The sequence below is a fragment of the Motacilla alba genome, chromosome 1A (genome assembly GCF_015832195.1).
Source record: "Motacilla alba alba isolate MOTALB_02 chromosome 1A, Motacilla_alba_V1.0_pri, whole genome shotgun sequence".
In the NCBI taxonomy this organism is placed as follows: Eukaryota; Metazoa; Chordata; class Aves; order Passeriformes; family Motacillidae; genus Motacilla; species Motacilla alba.
Window position 1 is genome coordinate 48,612,510 of NC_052031.1, and position 20,131 is coordinate 48,632,640.

General features: G+C 40.7%; 1 protein-coding gene across 1 annotated transcript in view; it reads right to left on the reverse strand.

Annotated features, from left to right (window-relative positions):
- Positions 1 to 20,131, reverse strand: part of EP300 (E1A binding protein p300) — a 59,850-nt gene that overhangs the window by 17,903 nt on the left and 21,816 nt on the right. Inside the window, exons 3-19 of the mRNA XM_038155846.1 lie at positions 18,455 to 18,631; positions 16,051 to 16,312; positions 15,169 to 15,282; positions 14,016 to 14,252; positions 11,424 to 11,517; positions 10,960 to 11,094; positions 10,456 to 10,573; positions 9,777 to 9,951; positions 9,307 to 9,384; positions 8,351 to 8,460; positions 7,696 to 7,851; positions 6,197 to 6,640; positions 5,516 to 5,704; positions 4,454 to 4,610; positions 3,786 to 3,904; positions 2,342 to 2,581; positions 1,703 to 1,791 (exon numbers count right to left, since the gene is read on the reverse strand). Of these exons, the coding sequence (XP_038011774.1) occupies positions 1,703 to 1,791; positions 2,342 to 2,581; positions 3,786 to 3,904; positions 4,454 to 4,610; positions 5,516 to 5,704; positions 6,197 to 6,640; positions 7,696 to 7,851; positions 8,351 to 8,460; positions 9,307 to 9,384; positions 9,777 to 9,951; positions 10,456 to 10,573; positions 10,960 to 11,094; positions 11,424 to 11,517; positions 14,016 to 14,252; positions 15,169 to 15,282; positions 16,051 to 16,312; positions 18,455 to 18,631 (2,894 nt within the window). The remainder of the gene's footprint in view (positions 1 to 1,702; positions 1,792 to 2,341; positions 2,582 to 3,785; positions 3,905 to 4,453; positions 4,611 to 5,515; positions 5,705 to 6,196; positions 6,641 to 7,695; positions 7,852 to 8,350; positions 8,461 to 9,306; positions 9,385 to 9,776; positions 9,952 to 10,455; positions 10,574 to 10,959; positions 11,095 to 11,423; positions 11,518 to 14,015; positions 14,253 to 15,168; positions 15,283 to 16,050; positions 16,313 to 18,454; positions 18,632 to 20,131) is intronic.

Below are 20,131 nucleotides of genomic sequence, written 5' to 3' on the forward strand. Positions count from 1 at the left end.
CTTAAAATTCTTACAGCCTAAACTGTCAAACTCCATGTTAACTAACATTAACTAGACACATAATGCTCTACATGGGTATGACTCTGCCATAGCCCATTCTGCACATAGAACAGTCCAGACATCACTAGAGCAAGCATTACAGAGAAAGATTTCATTTTTACTTCAATAAAATAGATATTAATTCAAGATTCTACCCTAGCCTTCAAAAATGTTCTAAAGCTGTGGCTTCTCCGTTATAAGGCATGCTAACTGAGTGCACAAGACAGCTAAAAATAGAAACAAAAAAATTCAAACAAGTCCATTATAAAGCCACACTAATCTATGTTATTAGCAACTGTTCAGCTAAAAAGACATGTCTCAACCTCCTTTGCCAGTTTTCACCTGAGATAATGCAGAGAACAGTACTTCTGGAATTATACATTTCAATCTATAGATATATGCATCTGTATATATGATGTAATCTGCAAGTCATACGTAGGCACCTGTTACAATGCAAACATTCCTTTCTAACATTTGCAAACACATCAAATGTCAGATCTCTGAGCAATAGTCTTTTGGTTCATCTAGTACTTGCCTATGGACAAACATAAGCAGAAGATACTGACATGACAAGCTCTACACTACGTGCAAGTCTAAAACTACAAGAGCTGTTGTGGGGTATTACAGGACTAAAGAAGTAGGAGAAGCTTAAAAACCACCATTTGCTGCTATAAACCTTTACGAAGTTTTAAAAGGTTAAGATGTAACTTGCATAATCTTTGTATGCTTTCATCTGACCAGGTGCCTAAGAAAACTACAATTCTTGGAAAATTTTGGCCTTCAGGTAAAATCCTTCATGTTTTTGTCATTCTGGTTTGCTTTGGGGTTGGTTTTTTTGTTTGTTTGAGGTTTTGGAATGAATGGAGAGCAGGAACTAAAGAAATTGATGGATCTTGGAATTAAGCAGTTCTCTGCTCTAATAGATACATTCTGAAGACAGGCAAGGGAATATGGGAAAGTTAAAGCATGTGTTTGCCTGCTTCTTCCTGCCTCACTTCCCCAGAGATGACTAGCAAGAAACCTCCTTTCAGAAGTCAAGTAAGTTTAAATCCTTTAATAAACCACAAGTAAAAAAGGGCTGTTGAAGGGACAGCATTTTACAGAGCTACTGATAGCTACTGCCAAGACAATTCCCTTTAAGGAACTTTGCGAGAAAAAGCAAGCATCAATCTGCTGAAGATCTGAATACACAGATCTTCCAGTTAAGATGTGCAATACAGAAGTTTGCTCTTCAGCATAAAAATTACAAGAAAAACAAAGACTTGCCAAAACCAATATGTATTATGAACATTAATACACTCTCTGCATAGTCTATTCAGTGTTCTGCATGAAAAACACTGCTGCACAGTAGGAAGTAAAAGCAACAGACTTGTATATATGATTTGTAGGTAACTGAAGATTTAATTAACTGCAGGATCAAAATGTAGTAAGACATCACATTTCTGCAAACAAAGGAGGGAAGAGCAAAGGCTGCAGTGAACTTTAGCTCAAAGAAATCATTATTAGCCCACAAGGCAAACTATTCAAGAGTGCTTCCAGCAAAAAACTTAATCTTAAAACAAAGGTGTACACATATAAACAGGGTGTCTAGGTAAATACATGCATGCCTACAACATGATTGATTGCAGCATGCACAAAACTGCACCAGCTGAGTTTTCCTTACCTGTTCTGGTAACTGTAGTAAGTGGCATCTCGAGGGATCGTGCATAGCTGTTTGCCATAGCAACACAAAGTCTGTGGCGAGAACTCCAACTGCAAAGAGGAATGGGTCCCTTAGTACTCAGACATTTTCACTTGCTCTCCATGGGAAGCAAGTGTGACCCAGACAGTGAACACTTCCACCTTACTCTGTGCACAGATCTCTTTGTACAGCGAAGTGTACAAAGTGCTAGTCATGAAAGACCTCAAGTGGGCTGTTATTTTCAAGTTAAATCTCCTCCAAAGAGAGAAAGCACATCAAAACAAGGGAAACAGAATTGCAATATACAGTGAAATACAGAACTTCTGAAGGAATAAAAACACACCTGTTTAATTTGCAATAGCAAAAGTTTGTCCTAAACAAAATAAGCTTTCTGTTGCTGACTTTTTTCCCCCAAGGGCTTACGTACAAATAGATTATTTAAGGACAAGACAGAATTTGAAGATCCACAAAATGCTTAAATTCAGATTATTCAGGATTGCTAAATCCTGGTAAACTTCAGAAATTTTTGACACACCATAACTGATAACAACTGCAACTGCTATATTTTAGCCCTTTAATTCAAGGAAACAAGAAAAGGACTAAATATATTTACTTTCTTACCTTTCTTCCACAGCAATAACCAAGGCTCTGCATAACTGGGTCAATTTCTTGCTCAAACACCTCTGCCAGTTTGGAACAGTACTTGTACACCCGGGATGTTTTGCGGTTATACAACCAGGCATTATTGAACATGAGCCAGATGTCATCTACATACTGCCATGGTTCCTGATACTGTCCTGTGTCCAGCTTTCTCTTGATAGTAGAAAGATCCATGGGGTTCTTCACTATGTCAAAATAATCCTGCAAGAAAACACAGCACACCAAAACCCTCCTAGAGAACGATGTTGTAACGTGACAGCATGTGCATTTCAGCCTATAAATTCTCATCAAGAAAAACAGGTTCCTCCCTGACTTGACTGTCAAACTGCTTGTGACACACAGAATGCAATCCCTAAGTAATACCATATAATTTCCCAGTGCTTTCTTTTCCTTATTCCTTTATTTCTCAGGTGCTGTCGCTCATTCACAACTAATGAAATCAAATCACTCTAATTTTAATCAGCAAAACAAGTATTAAAAATAGTAGAAAATGCCAATGTTTTTGCAGCCATAGTGATCCAAATACTTACACAACAACATGAATATAAAGCTACTGTTTTCAGTAGCTCAGAAAACCTAACAAAAATAAATAACTTTATTCTGTGATAAAACTTATGTGTCCTCTAAAGAATGCCCTTTTCCAATCCACCACTGATTATGGTGCAACGTCTACGAAAGTCTGCAGAATGACAGTCAATTCAAAGCTTGTTAAAAATATTAGTAAGTGTATAAATGCTTGTAATACAGCAGACCTTGAAATTTTGCAGCATCTGCCTTAAAAAACCCCCATACCAATAGCAAATAAAAACTTTCAGGCAAAAAATACTGCCTGAAGCACCTAAAAAGGACCTACATCTATGTGTTTGTTTATATTTTTTAAACTTGTCTGGACAATTCAGAGTTTAAAAACACAGATCCTTGAATGATAGTTGTCTTCTCAAGACAATTCTAAAACAAGCAGAAAATTTAATGTAAACAAATCTCTAACTTAAATTGTTTCTTCCTTTCCTATAACAAATAACAATCATTAATGGACATTTTTAAGTGGGTTTTATCTGCCTAATTTCCCACATCTTCAGGCAAGATTTATGATGAGAAACAACTATGAAATTCAGCAATAAGAACATCACAACATGAAGCAACAACCATAAAAAGGCCATACAGCACTGGGGTTCTGTTGGTAAATCATTCCAGTGCGTGCTATATCTACTTGTTTAGGAAAAGGAACACAGAACCAAAGAAACTTCCCTAAGTCAGACCGTGTCTGTTTCACTGCCTAAGTTATACCTCCCTAAACACATCAATATGAAAATGTTAAGTCAGATGTAAGCTGTTCTCAAACAGGTATGTCAGCATACAGTAGTTTTGAATTAAAACCAGGAAATTATCTTGCTAAGACACTCACAGGAATTCCTAGTAGTTGGGGATCCACAGGCTGTCGAAATGGAAGAGACTCCGGATCCTGACGGTAAAGTGCCTCCAGTGTTGGCATAAGTGCCTGCCGCAACTCTTCTGGCTTGAAAACTTTGGGAGAACAATCAACATTAGAAAGACAGCAGAAACAGCTGGAAGAAAGAAACCTGCTAGAAAATGTGATGTCTGTGGAAAAAGGACAGACAGACAACGGGTTTAAGGTACTTAAGCAAGGCTTGTTTATACTCTGCAACACTGAGTCCTGAGGAGGATATTAAAATGATCACCTGAAGAAAAGGCAATCATAAGATGACATTGATGAGTAGAGATGGTTCACTTTCCAGATCCATCCCCTCTTGGAGGCCCCACGGAAAAAAAAAATTGTCTACAGAATCTGTAACTGAGTATTTCAAATCTCCACTGTATTGACAATTTTACTACAGCTTAGTGTCTAATTCTAAAGGCTTAAAGAACTTGCCCAAAGCCAATTATAAGCACATGTATTATTAGATATTTTTGTCCAAAAGCCACAAGGAACAATCCATATAAGTACCACATAATCCACTAAGTACCAAAAAGGAAAGCCCAGTTTTTTTTCCTCTGCAGATATTTCTCTAGGGAGATGCAGTGAATTGAAGTAAAAACAGTCTATCTGCTTACTTTTTTTCTTAGACTGCCCAGCTGCTGGAGAAGACTGAGTTGCTGGAGTAGTAGGTCTTTCTTCCCCCTCTGGTACTTCAGTCTTAATTTCAGGTTTCTTTTCTTCTTGCTCCATTGGGTCTGGTTTACATTCCTCCACGACTGGTTCTACTTTAGCCTGGAAAGCAGTTTGGAGACTGTCACTTAAATCTCCTGGCCACCCATCCACATTTCTGTCCTTTAAACCTATCTGTCATGCTGCCCACCCACTCTATCTCCTTTGTAGTCAAAACTTGCCTAAAACTTGAGCAAATGTGTTAGAATGCATCTTTAAACACTGCATAGCAGCACTGACGAGCTGCTAACGACTTCTGAGCTGCAAGTAGAGACACGGGTACCTCTTCAGGCAGTTCTAACAGCCCCTCATACATCAGAGCTGCCAGGATGATGTGACTGGCAGCCACACTCCTGGCTGTCCTCAGTGACAAGTTGCCAAAGCCCAGTAAAGCAGCCCATCATGTACCTATAAAATCATTTAGGTTGGAAAAGACCTTTAAGATTAAGTCCAATATTATGTGGCACTGCCCAGTCCACTGCTATGCCACATCCTAAAGTGCCACCTCTACACATCTAAATACCTCCATGAATGGTGACTCAACCACCTCCCTGGACAGCCTGTTCCAATGCTTGATAACCCTTTCAGTGAAGAAACCTTTACTAATATCCAATCTAAACCTCCCCTGGCACAACCTGAAGCCATTTCCCCTCATCCTGGTATCTGCTATTTTAACAGCTGTGGACTGGCCCGAGTGCATCCTCACACTGGCATTTACCAAAGCAAAGCTTCATAGCTTAGAACCATTATAATGTGGTTTTCTGTGGCCACTGACTTCTATTACCACAATTTCACTAGAAAACACAGACCCTTCTTAAGGAAGAAGACAAAAGGCAATAATCAAAATTGCAGCAGCAGCAGCAGCAGGTAGCACCTACAGCTCTCACTGAATTCTGAAAGGAATGACAGAAAGCATCCTGCAGTACTAGATAAAGGTATTCTACCCAACATCTGGTCAATAATCTCACCTCAGATTTCTCCTCCATTTGCATCTCTGCTTGTTCTGGTTCCCCCTCATCTGTTTTAATCTCCATTTTTACTTCCTGCAAGGGTGGCTGCTGCTGTTCTGGAACAGTCTGTTGAGAGTTCACCTCTGTGCTGCTGGTGGATGGGGGGTTGGATACCTGCCCATCAATGCTCACAGCTGGCTGTGAAAGCTGAGGGAACAAAACACATTACAAAACGGGCTTCTAACAAACCTATTTTCCTTTTCTATGTTTTACCTGTGCTACATTTCCACCGAGTTTAAAAGCACTCTAGTCTTTCCATTTGTTTTCCCTGAAGAATACAGTGGTCCCACAACCTCAACTACTGGAAAACATTTATCAGAGGCATGCACTAGAAGGCCTTGTCTACAGAAAATGGCATTGTTTCTCCTATTGTATAAGCACTATGCATATGTTTAAGTAACCAAAAGCCTCGCCCACATTTCAAAGTGAATTTCGAAACATGTACAAGAATTCAGTAAAATACTTCCTCTCTGGAAACAGCAGATGATCTACAGACTTGTCTTGATGGAAAAAGTTTACTCCCCAAATATAAAAAAAACCCCCTACTTTAATATTAAACATGCCCGGAGCACACAACTGAAAATGAAACCTTACACACAAACATTTGCAGGGAAAGCACAGTTAAAAGGTTTTCCTTACAGGTGTTGTGGGGTGCTGAGGTTGCAGCGGTGCTGTTGGTGTGGGAACAGATGCAGTCGTGCTCTGCTGTGACAAGGGCTGCTGCTGCTGCTCTGCAGAAGGGGTAACTGGAACTGGAGGCTGGACTTGCGGAGGCAGCTGTGCCTGTGGAGGTGTTGGAGTCTGCCTTTGAGGGGGGTGCATAGTTTGGGACTGCGGTCCAGGTGGCATTGCCTGAGGAGCAGGTGTGGGGGCAGCGGTGGCAGCAGCTGCTGCCGCCTGCTGTTGCTGTGATCCCAAGCCTGGGGGCGTGTGGTGAGGTGTTGGGGTTCGGCTAGGTACCGGAGAAGGAGAATTTTGGTGCATGGAAGGCTGTGGAAGAGGCGGGCAGTGAATGTGGCTCCCTTGAGAACCTGGAGCCATTGCAGGAGAGTTCACAGGACAGGAAGCGCTGGTCATTTGTGCCTGTGGGAAAACAGGTACACATTTGCAGTGACTTGGAATAGAAAAGCAAGAGAAATTACTGTCAAATGTCTGCTTTCCCACAGTGTACTTTAAAAATGTGACAAACCATCTGCTTCTCTTTTAAAAACTCCTTCAAAAGCAGAAATGGTCTACTTGATTTATTTTGTTCTACACAAACATAAGGCTGTTTTATAATTTATTCATCTCTCTTAGAGAAGTTTCAACAGAATAACTTATACTTGTTGATACACTTAAAGAATGGCACACCCACACTCCTGGTTCGCAAAACATTTTTTTCTGAAACTGCAGATTTGTACATCCTGAATATGGGACATTGCACCACAGTGAAAAACTGCATTCAAATACACTTAGTGTGCCCATGCCTCCACCCCCGAGATTAGAAACTGAATTTACCATCACAAATAAGTACAGATGTAACTCTACCGTTATAAAATTACAAAAAAATAAAATTGTATTGGTCAAGATAAAAAACTGTAACTCCACAATAATCTTGCCTGCAAACTAGGAAGAAGCATCAATGAGAAGCAAACTGACGTTCCCTACTTCTTCCTGGCCTGAAAGGTTCTTGCTGAAAAGGGAGAGGGAGAGGACAGAAAAGAAACTGCTAGACTGTAAGTTCAGATCTTCAGTAGTGACAACCCTCTTAATCCCCCAAAGCCAGCAACACACAGGCCTGGATAGACATGCCTTTTTAGGACTTATTCTGACACCTCTTAATTTCTCTGTTGTTTCGCTGTTCAGCAAGAGAATCTTAACTACTGCATGCTGAGTCACAATTTCTTCTTTGCTCCATAAAAACAAACCTAAAACAATTCCTCTCTAACACCAAGCCTGAGAACAAGTCAACAATATTTCACCCTTGCCATTCCCAGTGCTACACCAGAAAAACGAAAAGCCTCAATAATGAATTTGGTTGATTATAATTCCAAAAGTCTCTCAAGGAAACGAGTTGTTCTCCATTACTACAAACTGAACAATCATAACCAGTTTATGACAAAGGTCACTGACACTACGTCAAGAAATCAGAAACTTACTTGAGATACTGGTGTCTGATTGCCAGGCTGAGTCATAGGCATGCTCGCTGTGTTCATTCCCGGGGACGAAGCAGGGAACTGAGTCTGTTGTAGAAACTGATTCTGACCAGAAGGCTGGCCAACTCCTGGCTGCTGCATACGTGAAGGAAATCCCATCTGGTGGAAAAGAAAGCAACTCATTTCACACAATGTGCATACACCTTCATAACATTTTCCATAAAAAAGAGAAAACAACAAAACAAAACATTTATCTTGTTGCAGAAGTTGATGCTTGCCACTTATCTGTAGGATACAGTGTAAAAAGTCTTCTTATAGCTCCTCTCAAAAGACAGAATTTATGACGATTTCTCTTATAAGCTAAGTAAAAGGATATTGATTTCAGATTGGGACTCTGACTTGAGATTTATTTTGGTTTCTTATTTTAAGAATGCAACAAAAAGCCACTTCGACTTATTTTTTAGGCAATTCTTATACAAATATCTTATGTATCAGGCAGATCTTAGAGGAGAAGCAAAAGACAGAAACCAAAGGGCCAAGAGAATGAAGAAGTGATGCTTGATTTATTTTCAAATTTCTTTTATTTACTGATTTTATGGAAACCACAGACAAGAGAAGCAAACCTGTGAACTCTAACCTTGAGGGAAGGCGCACTGACCTGGTTCATGGCCCCGGCCTGACTTAGCTGTCCAGGGTGCTGAAGAGGAGGGGTTTGTCGGGGTCCCATCGGTGACAGCTGCATGTTCATCTGGCCAAACTGATTCATTCCTGTGAATTTGTGCCAAAAACACATGTGTAAACCAAGACCTGAAATCTTCTTTAGGCACCATTCAACATTTGGAGAAGAAATGCTGTTTCTTTAATTTTGCTTTCTAACAACAACCTTTCAATCAAAATTGCCTTCTATTAACTAGTTACGTGGAATAAATTTTAAATATAGTGATCGAGTTATCTACTCTTTCAGAATACAGACCAGCTTTTCCCCCCTCAAGACATCTGTTTCCACTGTTATTAAAACTCATTAAGCCTGAGAACTACTGTAACACGTGACAAATACTGATTGTCACACCTGCTGCTGAAGATCAACTTTCCACAGAAAGCTGCATTATTTAATTACGTATTAGAAATTCACTTATTGAATCTCAAACTGTATCTTAACTTCAAGTACTTTGCATGTTGGCTATAGCAGATCTTGAATTTTTAACAAAGGTTCTGCCCTTTTTTTCTGAGCAGTAATTCTCACCACACTCCCTCTGTCACCAATATGTCCTCACCTGAGCTGGCTGGGTTCACCATATTTGACTGATCCCATCATCCTATGCACACATGATCAGAAATTCCAAAAGCATCAAGCTCTTTATTTAACAAAGCAAGCAGCTAATGTGCAGGTCAAAGTTGCAAGACAAAATGGTACTAGTGTTTTATATTTATTACATAGTTAAGTAAGAATGATGCAATATAGATAGCTATTTTCTTAACCAAATGTAAAAACTGCACATGATAGAAGGTCTTTGATGCTTCAGCAAGAGCTGTCCAAATCCAAGATTCCTTTAAAACTCTTTAAAATTTCCTTTAAAAACTTTTAAAAATAGCAAATTTTCTTCAAATATTTACCTGGCTGTGCCTGCATGCGATTCATCATCTGGTTTGGCACATTGGCACGTATCAGGGTAGGGTCAGGAAGAGGACCATCTGCAAAAAAAGACATTGAAATAAGATAGTGTTCTTCAGAAGACCACCAGAATTTATCCACCAAACATTTTAGTGAGAATTACACATTAAAACTCATGAATAAGTGTATGAAGTAAGTGTATACAGTAACTAAACATTATTAAAGAATCTTCAAAGTGTGAGGCAAACTCAAGAACTTCCTTGAAAATAGAAGTACATTCCAGTGACAAGAAATATCCTCTGACTTAGAGTCAGCTTTCAGAAACTGGGGACAAATTTGAAGCATGTTATCAAGGTACAACAATGAACAGGAACTCACAAACCAGTCAGGTACCCATGAATAGTCACCAGACTACTGAAATGACAGTACAGGATTTCCTGCACCAGGTGATCAGTAACCCAAAGGTTCTTACTTGCAGACATTCCTGGCTGTGGCTGTCCCATATTGGGCCCTTGATTCATGGGAGCTTGTGGCATCCCTGGAGCATTTGGGATCATATTTTGCTTCTGCAGTCTGGTTCTTCGCTTCTCCTCCAACTCCTTCTGAATCTTGTAGATCTTCTCTGCTAGCAAGTGATAGTACTCTGCCTGTTGGGGAGGAATAAAAGCCAATAAAGGAGATGAGACACACATCAAAAAATGGCAACTGGTCCCAGTGATTCAAACTTGCAAAGCGGCCTTACAGACACACATTTGGGTTTGGGGTTGGAGGCAGTCTTTCCCTTTGCAGAGACTGTCAGACAGACAGGAAGGGGAAAAGGGGCAATGCTAAGGGCACTGCTCTCAATTATTGGACCAACACCAGATGTTTATCTTCATGTGTCCAACATTGCTCTGGGACAATCATAGTGAAGAGCTTCAACACGGCCTTTAGGGGACTGTGACAAGTCTCAGGCACAGCACATCTTAACTCCGGGCACACCCTGGCAGCAGCCTTCAACTGACTGGTTCCTAGACCACATCCAGCAGCCCCTAAACACTTGTTTCCTCAGTGTGGATGTCCCATCTGTGCTTTCATTCCCCTCCCTCCCCAGTCAGCACAGGATCAAGGTAGAAATACACAGAATTAGACAACAGGGGACGGCATCTCACCCTGCTGTTTGCTGATTCATACATATCCCCTTCCACTTTCCGAGCATATGCCACCAGATTCTCCATACGTCGATCCTTCAGTGCTGCAGGGTCAGGAGTAGGAAATATGGCTTGGACTCTGAGTGGGAAGAAAAAAAATATTAAGGAAATGCACACAAGTGATTAGAATGTTCCCAGACCAGCATTAGCCCCAGTGGTTTGAACACAAAGCAGCAAGCAAATCCACTGACAGACTGCAGCTACTGCAACTTTTTCCAGGGGCAGTAAATGTTTGTAGATGGCTTGAGCATGGAGTGGGAAACTGCCAAGACAACAGCCCCAAACCAGCAGATGCAGCTCCATCTTTCGGCTTCTGCTTTCCCTTCTCCATGTATCCTGACAAAATTCACTCCTTGGCCCTCTAGTTCTGCAAGTCAGGCTTCCTTCTGCAACCCCTCTGCCTCCAATACACCTCTGGGGCAGCAGCTCACCCTACAGGAGGTTGTTTTGATATTAGCTACTCACAATTTATGAACAAGGTGGTTTCGGAGATCCTGAGTAATGTCTTCATGCCACTGCTTTCGAATTCCGGTATTGGATGGTTGAGCTGTTGGCATGGCTCCCAAACTAGCAACATTGGCGCTTTCACTCATCATGGGGCTTCAAAAACAGAACAAGAATTGAGTGCAAAAGTCTAGCCCCAGCTTAATCATCTTACAGTCATAGCCTCTTTTAGAATAATGTTAGGACAAAGCGCTAGTTCAGCCATTCCCTAATCAATGGACAAACTGCAGAAATAGTTGCACACACACACCAAACAACACAGTGAAAGAGTACACGCTGTTCTACCCAAGGACTTGGAGAACTGCAACAAAAGCTACAAAATCCAAAGGGAGAGATAGCCATCAATGGCATTTACTCCACTGTTTATGCAAGAAGTGCCATGAGATCAAAACAAAATCATTGGGGTACAAAGGATTCAAACTTACTTTTGAGAATTCATGGTTGAATGTAACATTGAGTCAGGCAGCAGATTAGGAGGTTGAACTCCTACTCCTCCATTCACTCCCATTGGATTTGCACCTAGAAAACAGAATACAGAAAAAATGAAGAGCCCATTTATCAAACAAAATCAGTAATAACCCTTGTTCAGCAATAACAAGGGTTTAGACTTTCAAATACTTGGACTTTTGTGAAGGGAATTTAATCACCCCTTGCTCTCTTCCCCCTTCTTTCTTTTACAAATTTAGAAAAAGCCCAAGGCACAACACTGGTGACCTCCAAGTGAAGCATCAACCCCATTATTCCTCTGCACATCTTCCTGAATTTATCAACAAATAAGTGATTTCAATTTGCAGCAAATATTATGTTCCAGAGTCCTTACCTGTGACCCTTTAATGAAAGATTCCAACCACTTCTGCTTTTTTGTTTAGAAGCAGTCAGGTACTTTTTCATTGAGAATCTTAGGATATTCACAAAGGCTTCAAAAACTTAAAATATCAGCTACCACCTACATCAGACAAGGTCCCTTCTCACCCACTCCATAACTTAATGATCCTACAACTAACTCAAATGCTTGTAAGAAGGAAAATTTGACAATCCTTTGCAGGAAACACCTCTAAATTTGTTGCGTAACAAAATCTGGTTTTCTGAATCATACCCAGTCTTAATCACCATAAAAACTGTGTGTTTTCTTCACACACTACAGTTACCTCTCAATTAGTAAAGAAAAATGCAGTATATTTCTGTCTGGAGCTTCCAAACAGATCATTTTGTGAAATTGCAAGTAGCATGAAAACCATTACCAAGCTTTACGTGTATTTAGGACATTTGAATCCTACAGAATTTCTATTTTAAGCAAAATTACACACTGCATACAGGAGAAGCCCACTGAAATTAAGTATATTGAGCCTAATACATACCCCTAATATCACAACCAAGTATTAACCGATTTTTCATAAATCTGTTCCAAATCTCCTTACCTTTACTCCTTTTCTTCTTCCCAAACCCACTTTGCCATCTGAAAGCATGCTGGCGTGCAAGACAACAGTCAACCTTCACCTTAACTCTCTTTTTTTTAACTGTCAAAACCCACCACTTGTTTGAGCTACTTAGGACTGCATCTTTTCACACAGCAGTCCTCATCAAATCCTGCTATTTCTCCTAAACTAGCCCCGTTGTCCTGTAGACCATGACCTGGTAATTCCTATCTCACCTGTTGTAATTCCCTCCTTAGCTACCCACTCCTAATAATGAGGCAACAGTCAAGCATCTACACTCTCCATGCTTGTCCTTTCTACACTAAGCTGCAGTTCTTCACACTCCACAAGCTTTTTCAATCCCATTTCATTGGATTTTCTTAGCAATTGCACAAAGAATGTCTACTGTTCTGCAAGGAATGCACAGGCGAAACACTGTTCTGTAATTACATACATAAAAAAATAAGAAAAATTTTGCTTCAGAAAAGACTCTAAGGCACAATAGAAAATCATATTATTTTAATCTAATTGTTTTAAGACTAAGCTCTCAGGACCTTTGCCGTTTCCTCTATTTTCACACACTAGAAGGTAAAGTTTTAGCAAGTCACATGCAATCTGTGAGGGCCTGTCATCTTTAACAAGTCTACTCTACCCAGCAGCCTTTTCCTGAGTAACTCAGGAGTAGCATTCCCTTTGCAGAGCAAAGTAGCATTTGGTTGCAGGCTGCAGTGTGTGTGTTTCTGCACCAATCTCTCATTCTGCACACAAGCTTCTCATGGGACACAGAGGCACAATCACTACAATCCCATTCAAGCTTGTGATAAATCACTACCAGCTCTTCTTTCCTCTTTTCCGCTAAAAAAAGCCACATCTACTTATGCAACTCAAGCAAACAGCTAAGAGTGAGAAAAACTCCTGTGATGTAATCTCAAACTATCAAACTTAGATTTGGTGGTTAAAGATGACTTCACTTGACACCATTGATAGCCAGGTTCTGGTTAACTGCACTTTGAATTTAAATTGTTATCTAGTCCTACGACGTTGCTATACACCACTTAGACAATTTAGAGCTCTGTGAGATCACATGACAGGATTCAGGGAGAATGTCAGTTATTTACCATTTTTCATTCCTTAAACAAACTTTACATATCCGAGATAAAAATGTAAAATGCTGCACTCTGAGTGACAGGGAAGTACCCCTGAATGCTGGCATTCCAATGCCTGCATATCCAATTAAAAATGACTCAATAGTCTGAAACTTGCACTACAGTACAATTATAAAGAAAAAAAACCAACAAAAACAAAAAACAAACAACCCCCAAAACCAAACAAACAAACAAAAAACCAAACTTGAAAAAATTATCATTTTTACAAAGAAACTAGTTTTTCCAGAGAACTTGTTTTCCAGGAGAAGGGCACCTGGGCCCGCTAATGTTCCTGTTCCACTGAGTAAGTTGCTATTTCAAGTCTAAAATATCACAAAGCCCTACCTTTTGCAAATTATCTAGCAGTATTAAGCTAGTGGGTTGAGAAAATTTGCATTAGATGTAGCATGGGGAAGTTGCCTGTAGTTTGCATTTTAACACTAACAGACAGACTTACTCATAGGATTCATAGGGCGCAGGCTCTGGGGCGACTGTCCCTGTTGCTGATTCTTCACTTGAGCCTGGGGCTGTGTCTGCATCTGGTTCCCTTGATAGGTCAGTCCGAGGGCTGCGTAGGCTCTCTCGATGGAGCTGGGGTCTATCTGACTGGTAGTGTTAATGCTGGGCGTTGCCTGCTGCCCCACGCCCACAGAGCCGGTATTGGCAAGTCCCACTGCAGCTCCGCCCAGCAGCGCTGCGAGAGAGACACCGAGTTAGAGAGAAGAGCAGAAGGCAGCCGGAGAGGCCCACCAGAACAGGGACAGACAGAGCGCACTGGCTGCTCAGAACTAAAACTCCTTCTGAAGCATGCACAGAACAGATCTAAAAAACCTGTCACGAAACAGAGAGACAAGCTCTGACCCAACCAGCCAATCCAACATGCTGTTTTCCCTTTGGGCTGCTCAGAGGAAATCCCACTCAAGTATTTAGGACACATCTGCTTGCTTCAAAGTGGAAACAGAGGCACAGCATGTCACAGAGGTTAAAGGCAGAACTGTACATAAAGTTTTCCACCAGCCATTGCAACACCTTTACTGCCCTTTTTCGTTTTTTTTTTTTAGTTTTCTTAAACCAAGAAATAGCTCACATTAGTCATGAGAAGAGGCTACAGTAACATTAAAGTAGGGAGGAGAAAAACCCCACACAGGTAACAAAATGACAACAATTTTGCAAAACATTTTGTCAGGGAGACCAAGGGGACGCAAAGAGAAAGGGGAAGTGACATCTGATGCAAACAAAGACTGAAGACAGAACCAAGTGTCAGGGCTGAAACGACACGACGTGTGTGCGTGCGCAAACTGTCTCCAGAAACCGTCCAGCTGGAAGAAGTAGCAATGAAAAGCCAACCATTTGGCTGAGAGAGCTATGATTTGCTCACCCTTACCCTTACCTTTCTTCTTGATAGAAAAATACAGTAAAGTTAGAAAGCTTTCATAAACACTAGCAATCAGAGCCAGAAAAATACTCTGAGATTAAAACAAGAGAAAAATCCCATTAACATGTTCCCAGGTTTGAGAGCATCACCACTACCATCTGGGTTCAAGAAAGTTTTAACTCCCAACACGCATTTTATGGTTTATTCAACACACAGAATTCCCCAGTAGACTTACATTGCTGATTTCTTTTGTCCCCAGCATTTTTGAGAGGCAAACATACAGGACAATCATGTCTTGTACAATTCTTCCAGTGTGAGATGATTTGTCGGGAAGACGCACAATGTGCCACTGACAAAGAGAAGAAATGAAAAGCATTTACAAAGTGCACCCACTATCTCCACACGCTCATCACAAACTGGGTAGAGAGCAGCATTTTCTCTCAGGGCACACACCTATATCAACAAAAGTCAATAAAGTATTATTGGAAATAGTTCAGCACTAACTAGCCCTGAAAATGTAGCCAGATTTCTTCTAGCACTATTGGCTCAACCAAAGCCTACTCAAAAACCCCATGTGATACACTCAAGCCTATGTCTCCGCAGCTTGAAGGATAACTCCATCTAGCTCAGGTATCAGACAGACTGAGCCAAGCAACCGAGATGTCAACAACTGGCACAATCCAGACAAGCCAAGGCTATCAAAAAGGGAGATTACATTTCAGTAGGATAGAGAGAGGTTGCAAGTGCCCAGCAGCAGTCAAATTCATGGCTTGGTATTGCTTGAGATTCATCTCTTCAGTTTAAGGAAGACAGGCAGACTCCTATTTGCAGATTCCTGGTTTATACCTACCTTTAAAAAAAGGCAGAATCCAAATGATTTTACCATGAGTTATGAAGTTAGGCAAAAGATTTTTACTCATCTCTTTGTTGTATCTTGTCCCCTCTAACTTGCCTAAACTTTAGAGACTCAGAAGTCGTTTACAATTCCCTGTCTTAAGCAAATAAGACAGAATTTCTTTAACTTACTTCCCAAGTCACCTGCTAGTCCATCTCTTTCTAGGAGCCCTTCTCCTCCCTAAAACACTGACCGTATTTACATAACCACTCCCCCACTTACCTTGGCAAGATTTGCCAGCCTGACAGTGTGTCATGTGGTTCAAGACATTCTTCATGGTTCGGCAGTGCGGGAGGTTGCACTGTCGCACCTCCCCGTTGGCCTGTTCTCGGCGCTGACACTTGTGAGCATGCAAGAGGAGAACGAGCTGCTGCTGAATGAGTTTGCGCTTTTCTGGATCTGCTGTCGGTGCTCCAGACCCCATTCCTTGAGAAGCTGCTGGCCCCATCCCAGCTTGCTGCACCTGGGGAGCCTGCTGCTGGCCCTGAAGAAGGTGAAAAAGAAATTCCTGGAAATAAATCTATTTTTGAAAATAATTCATTTAGCAAGTCAACAAGCAATATAAGAGAAAGTCCAATAGGAGAAACAACTACTACAACATTTTCTGATTAAGGAAACAGCCCGCCTATGTGTAGCTCTGGAGGACTCATTAAAAATGCCCCTTAGCAACAGTCTTAGCAATTCTCTTGCCAGCCACCATTTCCTCCTCATATCACTCTATTAGTCCTAGCTCTTGCCTTATCAATAGCCAGCAGACCTTTGCACATGCTCACAGGTTAATTTGCAGTGCTAGACCAACCAGAAAATATTAATAGCATTTAGATCTCAAACGTCATTTTGGATGCTAAAAGTTGCATCCGCAATTCTTGCATTAATGGAAGAAAGTACATTTTAGAATGAATAGGGTTTTCCCTCACAGTAGAGGGAATCTCAAGTTGACTGCTCCTAGAAAAAGAGAATGAAAGGCAAGTTCTGAGAAGCTTTTAACCTTTTTCCATCCACAAACTTGCACATAAGCAATCAAAACAAGCATCTCCTAGTCTCTGCTAGAGATGAAGAACAGCTTCAGGATAATAAACACTACAGAACTAATGTCAGGTATGGCAACATCTAGTTCGTCTTCTCTGCTTCTGTTTATTTGTTCAGAACTCTTTGTATTCCTTTCAGGGGACATTTGAGGAATACTCAAATAAGAGAGGCTCAGGTACTCTGTGCTGCTTGTATCACTACAGTTTAACAGACTTAATTTTCTAACTGACCCTTCAGGTTCCACAGGATGTTTCTGGAGATCTCCAGATCTTTAGACCCCAGCTACCTGTATTTCTAAAGCCCAGTTCTCCTATAGTTCTTGACTACTAGTATTAACCTTTCATTTTACAAGGTGACTTCACTAATTAGTCAGGCTCTCAGGGTCTGTGCATGTTCCAATATCACTGTAACTGCCTTGTTTGCAGCCTGGCATTCTAAACAACAGCTGAGACAGCAACAACTTAAGTTCCTACGTTCAGCTGGGAACCCGCTTCAAAAGTTGTATGCTCTGCACTGAACACAAACTTGACAGCTGGGGTTCTGAAAAAGTTTTGGCTGCTTTTTTATTGATTCATACAACCAACTGGTTTGCTTGTCTTCCAATGCTTCACGCTCAACTTAAAAAACCATTAAATAAAATTCACAGGATGGAGCTCTTCTTAATTTAAAGATACTAATGTTAACTGGAAATGGTTTTTCAGCAACAGTTAGTAAGGTCAATAGATGGACCCTCCATCTATTGGGGTGTGTGGGAGTGAAATTCAAAGCAGGGAAAAACACAACCTATATTCACAAAAATGAACTTGTTTCCTAAATTAAAAAAAAAAGGAAAAAAACAACCAGTAAGACATGTTGCATGTCATACCCCTAACCAATTTAAACTTTGAAAATGAAGCATCAGCTTTAAGCTCAAGCCAGGGAATCTAACGTTAAGGCATAGGGTGAGGGACGGGCTTTACAAGCTTGGGTCATCCACTTTTCCCACCATTCTTACTTCCCCTTTCCTTAAGTCCTGCTGCAATAAGAGTGGAGGCAAAAGGGAAAGGTACCAAGGCTACTACAGTTGCCAGGGAAACACCTCCAGCATCAGGACTGTTGCATGTTCCTGTAATTCACAAGAACGAACCCACAGCTGGGGTTTCTAAGCCCTATCACAGGTAATAACTGTTTGAAAAGGGACTCCTCTCTTTACCAAAAGCATCAGCAAGTACAAGCAGGAAAACAACTCTCCAGACAGAGATAATCTGAGGAGAAGGGGCCCAATACAGCAACAGCAAAAGAAAGGATGGGACAGGAGAGCAGAGATGTCCAAACAGATTGCAAAGCTCATTTCAGCCAAGGAGCTCCATTCCATTTTCCCTGTTAACAGGGTTTGAAGGCCAAAGAGTGGAGATGCAGTTTATCAACACAGAAAGCACAACTCAGCCCTCTCCCTCATATCAGTCTTAGGGTTTGAAACAAGTGCGTTCTGTGTAGATTCCAAGAACATATTCACCCTGGGTAATACAGCTGCAAAAAACTTACAATGTGGCAAGACCAGAGCATATTGCTCCTCTTTACCACAATATTTTAAGAATACACCTTTCATTCTACTTACCATGTTAGGCATTCCTGCCCCAGGAACTGGCTTTTTGTCCATTGGAAACTGTGGTAAGCTGTTCTGCAGTCCAGCTTTATTCTGCATCTGAGGGCCAAGTCCACTGGCTCCAATCTGCTGCCCAGTATTTTGACTATAGGGCTGGCCATAAGGGCTGGGATTGCTCATCATTCCCATCTAGGAATTAAAATGGTAAGGTGTTTAAGTAAGATAGTTTAAATTCTCAATGTATAAGGCAAATTTATACTTCAGAGAAGCAAGAGCGATCACAGCCATGAGCTGGCTGTGATGAACAGTGCTCCTTCATGTTCACAGATTTACTCATCACACAACATTACCATCTCGACACTTCCAGTAAATACAACAAAGCCAACTTCGCAACCTTTGAGATTTGACAGGATGGAAGTGGCCTGATTATTTCTCTACAAAATATTTTTAACAGATTTCTCACTTCACCTTTGTGAATTCTACAAATTTCGCTAATTTGTACCATGGACTACATAATTCTTCCAGACTTGAGTTCTCCCTGCACTTCTTCAGACTCCAAATGGAGACAGATACCATCTTCATTCATATCAGCAGTTTATCCCAAAAATTTCCTACCCAATTGCTAGCACTCCTACAGCTTGTCTCCAGACAAGCATAACAATGCATGTCTGCATTATCAGTACACAAACACTTTCAATTTAACAACACACCCCAGTCATACGTAACACCCCACTGTCACACCAATTCATTTGCAGTACTAGAGGTCAAAAGAGAGGACAGATAGAAATTCTGCAAACAAAACAAATCTACTGAACCATTCACCCACAGGGGAAAGAGATTCATAAAAGCCATATTCATATTCAACAGTTCTAGCACACCAGAATATATCATTTGTTGTCTTGGAACACCCAGAACCTAAATAACAAGAAGCAAACTTGCTAAAGAAGTTGTTTGTCCTCTGACATTTTTTTCCATTCCTTGCATTACCATTTATTTTCCATGGAAATTTGGCCTTCTAGGACCAAAAGAACTAGACATAGAGGACCAGAAAAACTGGAGATTTTTCTTAAGATTACCAAGTTCTCACTATTACTCAGGCAGGATCTTCAAGGAACCATAACTCAAAAACAATGGCACAAAAGTACTTTAAAGAGCTGTGTTGTTTCAACTCAAATTAGCATTTGACTAGACAATGTCCAGTCTCCTTGATGCTCATTGATTCAAAGCATTTTCCTGCATTCAAAGAAGAACATAACTCCATGGTAGGCCTGTTTCTAATCACTTCTACATTTATTTTCAAAGCATCCTCCCCTAGCAGAAACACCTTGTTTCTGCTCACCAAGCTTCTTAAACCTGCACTAGAAGTAACCAACATGCTCTGAGATTACCTGCAATTAGTCACACTTCTCTTTTTCAGGCTGTAACAACCTTCAATCCATTATAATAGCCTTCAGTTTGCATTTACAAAATAAGGCAGGATCAAACTCAAGCTACAGGAAAAGGAATACAAAATTCACTAAAGAACCTGCCACTTTAGACATCTGATATGCACAAGTGAATTCACTTCAGGACAGACCCCCTCCTCCACACATAAGCAATAACCATAATCACACAGCAGTAATTCATTAGAGAGCAATGAAAAGAATCTCTACACATGGCAGAAAAACAAACTATGTAATGATCAAGCAG